Source organism: Lolium rigidum, chromosome 3 (genome assembly GCF_022539505.1).
Source record: "Lolium rigidum isolate FL_2022 chromosome 3, APGP_CSIRO_Lrig_0.1, whole genome shotgun sequence".
Taxonomy (NCBI): domain Eukaryota; kingdom Viridiplantae; phylum Streptophyta; class Magnoliopsida; order Poales; family Poaceae; genus Lolium; species Lolium rigidum.
The window spans coordinates 381844964-381850935 of NC_061510.1; the positions used below are offsets into that span (position 1 = coordinate 381844964).

Sequence of the window (5972 nt, forward strand, 5' to 3'; positions counted from 1 at the left end):
TTGCCTGAATATTTACACTGACATAGTGACATATATATACAATTTCCCAGCCATGTTTCTGACTGCTAAATTTTGAGAAACCACCTATGAAGCATTTCCCGCGTCTGTCCGGCATCGGATCCAACTCCGACGACAGCATCAACGTGGAACGCAAGACGATGCTAGATGCCTTTTTTTGCTCTGGTTGTACCGTGATGCCGGCGCGGCACGTCTACTCGCTTTCCGGGATGGCGGTCAGGTCGGGAGAGAACCTGGGCGGCGATCTCCGGGCACGGTACGCGACCACCCGCTTCCGGGCCACCACCGGCTTCGCCGCGGTGAAAGTCATCACCGCATCGTCCGAGTAATCCTCCTCGGATGGTTCGAACACGAGCGGCGCCACGGAGCCTCGCCGGCGCCGGCCGCCAGCAGAGGAGGCGGTGGCGGCCTTGACGAGCGCGGCGCTTGCCTTGACGGCGAGCGCTGACACCTCTTCGAGGGTGAGGCGGCGGCGCAGCATCTCGGCCGGGAGCACGAAGTATATCTGCCCCGACCGGAGCTCCTCGCCTGCGGCTACCGCCGAGACGGAGCCCTCGAAGCCCATCGCGTCGGCGTCGCAGAGGAACCACCCCTGCTTTCCCTGGCCGACCTCTTCCAGCGCCATAGCTGCCGTGGCCGGATGAGAGTACTCCCGGAGCTCGCCGCTAGGCAGCACCACCCTCGCGGTGGCCACGCCGTCGGCTGCCGCGTCGTACGACACGCAAAGACCCATTGTAAGCGGTGCGGTGTCTGCTCTGCAGCAAAGCGATTGTGCTGCTGCTAGCTTCTGCCTAGTTCTTGGTGATGCCCAATGTGGTGTGCTGCCGCCTGCCGGAGACGATGGGGCGATATAAGTATAGCGGTGGAGTGCGAGGAAGACGGAGCGGGGAGACAGAGGAAAGGTTGTCGTGTAGCCGAGAGTGGGTGCAGCACAGGCTGGAGCCTGGAGCTTTGTTGCCGCCAGCGAATGGCGTCGAGCCGTGGACTCGAATCGGCGGGCTTTCCTCTGTAGAGCACGGTCAATTGGCTACTCGGAGATGATATGATTTTTTATTGAACAAGCTCACGGTTAACTCTGCACAACTAGCTAAAATCTCTGTACGCGGTTAAGCTGCAAACATACAGGCTAGGCTACACAGGCCAGCAGGAAAGCTCTACCGCCATGGTATCATCGGAGCGAAGTAAGAAAAACTAAAAAATAAAGTATCAGAAATATTCGAGAAGAAACTCAGTGGATTGAAGAAAGTCGGAGGCTGAGAACCATCTGATCTGAATACTCAGATTTTGCGCAATTTTAAGGTGCTGATAAAATATTTATGGAATGGCTAGAAGTGTCGGCTGCGAAATACTCCCTTCGTAGTCCGTCCTAAAATGTAAAATCTATTGCATGGTCGTTGATACAAAATTATATGAACTCATAATGTATAAATGACATCGTTGCGTTTTTCTTGAACATCTCTTTTATTTTATATTCAAATTTTACGGCAAATTATAAGTACAAATCATAATCAAAGTTAAAAATTAATGACCAGGAAAATTCAGGGGCACCTTACATTTAGAATGGATGGAGTAACTATCTCTAAGTCGAGAAAAGAAATAGTTGCACCTATTATTTTGCTGACATCCAAGAAAATTATTCATATTAGCTGATTTCTCATTGATGCTCTTAATTTGTTCCATGTTTATATTATACAATTGTGTGAGCTTTTCCACTACTTTGTCCTCATATCTCTCTATATTTGTTTTATCTATTTTCACAGAAATAATGTTTTATGCGTGGGTTTTATCATTTGTTTTCTCCTGGATTTTCTATTTTTTGCACTTTTCCTTTTTTTTTGTCTACAATAATGCATGTGAAAGTGATATTTTTTCCTACATGACCATACCAACTTTAGCTGGCAAAAGACCAAATTTAAATGGTTTTGGAAAAAAAAAGTTGAGTTAGCTTCACTAGTTCTAGAGTTAAAGGGCCAAAATAATTGTAAGAGACCAAAAAAAGGTAGATTTCCCGTGATAATAGACCTAGTCTTCCCAATATCACAATTCATAATTCGCTAGATTTCCCACGTAGTAAGGACCCGAAGACTCATGCAATAGTACATCTTGACATGGCCGAGTAAGTTGTGGACTAGTCAGAGATAACGAAAAGGCTTTTCTTTTCGCCTTCTCTTTCTTAGAGATGGCACTTTATAACAAATACAAGATATTTCTTTTCATTATACATGATGCCTTCTTGTACTCACATGTTTGTATTAGGCACATGATAATTTGTGTAGAAAAAATGATATATTCCTTTTGTAGTTGCGGGTAGGCCAAAGGTCTTCACCAAAGGCAAAGTAGGTAGCATGCTATATCTTTTAGCCGGCCATATCTAGGGATAGACACGCAAGGAGGGTTCACCGGAGCGGTGCTATGTCAATGCATGGTCTTGTCATGTGGAACGGTACGCGTGGCGGAGGAAAAGTTGACGGACGGGGGTTCACGTGAAGGCATGGGTTCCGTTCATGCATGCATGCTAGCTATAGATGTGTACCGCTTATACAATATATACTATAGCCACTGAGGTAGCTATGTAGAAGTCAGGGTGCTGGGATAAAGGGAGTACTTGTGTGCATGCATATGGACGGGTTGCAGCTGACCTGCATGAAGCCCCAGGACGAGGATAGGTTATCATATCAGAACACTCTATTTCCCATGTATGCTTAGAAACGACAAGCTTTTCAGACCCTATCCAAATGCCATGAAACTTGTATTGTAGCTGGCAGTGTTGGCTATCCTAACCAGCGCCCCATGCATGCATGGTCGTGGTCGTGGTCGTCTCCAAACCACAGGATGTCGCCAACCGCTCGTCACCCGATCAACGGTCCCTGCGTCTCCACGAGATCGATCTGATGTCAGTCCAAACCAGCTGAACGCCAAAGAAGACAAACGACAGCATTCTCCAGGTCCACGGATCGACCAATAGAGGATCATGCGTTTTTGAACCGCAGCTGCGCCGGAGCATCGCCTACCTGCCCAGCCAGCCAGCGAGGCCCATTGCGTGCGTCGTGGCGCCGTGCATGCGAGCGACGCCGACGAGAATCACTCTCCCGGCTCGGCCACGTCGGGTGGCACGGCGCACATGCATATGCATGCTCGGGCGGTAGGGAGCCACACGAGCAGCTGAACAGGCCACTTGGTCTGGCCGGCTGAGCCAATAATAATACCACGCACCAAACAGACAGGTCCGATCCCGGCCGCATCATGTTCTGGCGAGACGTCCCCTGTGACGCCCGTCCGTCGTTCCAGCTTTGAGCTTCCATGCAATTTCGCCTGGCAGACCGATGAACACGCCACGGGTGGTCGGTGCAGAGTTGCATACTGCAGATGGTGTTTTGTATGGTAGATCTTGTCGCCGGCGCGTCGGACCGGCGGGCGGTAGCGGGAATCTTTGGGCTGCAGGATGCATGGCCGCGGGACTCAACGTGCTCATATGCGTTCAAGGGATATATTAGTCGTGTTTTGGTGTACGGGATTAATTATTCGGCTGACCATCCGACCAAAATGGGCGCTTATACTAATCATGCTTCAGCCTTTAGGGTGTTGGGGTTCGGCCATGGGTTCGGGCATGTTCGAGCATTCGTTGCTGGTTTTGTTTCAACTGATTGATAGAGGTTTAAGAAATGTTTGACCAAGTTTCGTCATCTTACACTTTGATGGTGCGTTGATGGGGAGAGTTCAGTTGGGGTTGTGGACTTCCGAGGTGACCGGCTTAGAGCGATTTGCGGCTCGGTTGTTGCTCTTAGGATAGGATTTTTGTGTCGGACTTGTAATTTTAGAGATGGCTTGGTTTGAAGAAATATTGCTTAATTAGTAATTGTTGATGATTATTTAAGCTATACTTGGATATATTATCTCAAGAAGAACGATGAGATTTAACAAATCTTCATCGACTTTGCCACCGAAGTGCAACGTCAATACAACCTCACTATATTGGCAATAAGAAGAGACATCGGCTCCGAGTTCAAGAACTACACACTCAATGACTTTCTTAGTGATGAGGGGATAAGACATCAATATTCCGCCGCGTACACCCCTCAACAAAATGGTGTTGCGGAGAGGAAGAACCAGACTCTTATGGATATGGCAAGGTCTATGTCGTCGAAGTATAAATCTCGCTACGACTTTTGGGCCGAAGCCATCTCCATCGCATGTCATTCTTAAAACCGGCCCTATCTTCGCAAGGGCTTGAACAAGACTCCTTATGAAATTCTCTCTGAACACAAGCTTAATATCACCTACTTCAAGGTGTTCAGTTGTAAGTTTTTATAAAATCAAAGGATTTTGTTTGTCTAAATTTGAACCTAAAGCTTTGGAGGGTATATTTGTTGGTTACGGTGCCGAATCTCACACTTATAGAAACTTTAAAAAAACCTTGTCGATTGTCGTTGAATCTTGTAGTGTGGAGTTCGAAGAAAATTTATGGCTCCCAAGTGAGGCAAGTTGATATTTGTGTAGATGATCAAATACCTCAAGAAGCCATAGTAAGAATGGGGACGGGATTTTTCTGCCCCATTGAGAGACACGGTGTGGCATCTCGGGAAATGTCGTGGATATGACCACGGCAGGTGCTACAGGGTGCATCACTTCATTGATGCGAGGGCAAGGTGGCGTAGCCATCTGCGGATCGAGGTGCACATGACACAGGATTTTACCCAAGTTCAGCCCCTACGGAGAGTTAAAGGCCTACGTCCTGCTAGATCTATTGCTCCGTGGAGTTTTATAATGGGGTGGCTCAGTCGGCCAGAGGACCTAGAGCTATGGAGGTGAGGGAGAGTGAGATCGGATCCAATTTAGGTTTTAGCTCGGGGGTTATATAAGAACCCGCGATGTAGGGTTTGATGACGCGTGAACACACGTCCGTTGGGAACCCCAAGAGGAAGGTGTGATGCGTACATCAGCAAGTTTTCCCTCAGTAAGAAACCAAGGTTATCGAACCAGTAGGAGATGAAGGCCACGTGAAGGTTGTTGGTGAAGGAGTGTAGTGCGGCGCAACACCAGGGATTCCGCGCCAACGTGGAACCTGCACAACACAATCAAAATACTTTGCCCCAACTTAACAGGTGAGGTTGTCAATCTCACCGGCTTGCTCAGTAAACAAAGGATTAAACGTATGGTGTGGAGAATGATGTTTGTTTTCAAAGAACAACGAGAGAACAATGATTGCGGTAGATTGTATTTCAGATGTAAAAGAATGGACCGGGGTCCACAGTTCACTAGTGGTGTCTCTCCAATAAGATAAATAGCATGTTGGGTGAACAAATTACAGTTGGGTAATTGACAAATAGAGAGGGCATAACAATGCACATACATATCATGATGACTACTATGAGTTTTACTTAGGGCATTACGACAAAGAACATAGACCGCTATCCAGGCATGCATCTATGCCTAAAAAGTCCACCTTCGGGTTAGCATCCGCACCTCTTCCAGTATTAAGTTGCAAACAACAGACAATTGCATTAAGTACTGTGTGTAATGTAAACAATACAAATATCCTTAGACAAAGCATTGATGTTTTATCCCTAGTGGCAACAGCATATCCATAACCTTAGAACTTTCTGTAGGATAACGTTGCATAGAAAACAAAAATTTTCCTACCGCGAACACGCAATCCAAGCCAAGATGCAATCTAGAAGACGGTAGCAACGAGGGGTATCGAGTCTCACCCTTGAAGAGATTCCAAAGCCTACAAGATGAGGCTCTTGTTGCTGCGGTAGACGTTCACTTGCCGCTTGCAAAAGCGCGTAGAAGATCTTGATCACGATCGGTTCCGGCGCCACGAACGGGCAGCACCTCCGTACTCGGTCACACGTTCGGTTGTTGATGAAGACGACGTCCACCTCCCCGTTCCGGCGGGCAGCGGAAGTAGTAGCTCCTCTTGAATCCGACGAGCACGACGGCGTGGTGTCGGT

General features: G+C 47.8%; 1 protein-coding gene across 1 annotated transcript; it reads right to left on the bottom strand.

The window, feature by feature from the left end:
* Positions 1-211: 211 nt before the first annotated feature.
* On the bottom strand, positions 212-751 carry LOC124700681. The gene has a single exon (XM_047232767.1). The coding sequence runs from the start codon at positions 749-751 to the stop codon at positions 212-214; it is 540 nt and encodes a 179-aa protein (XP_047088723.1).
* Positions 752-5972: the final 5221 nt, after the last annotated feature.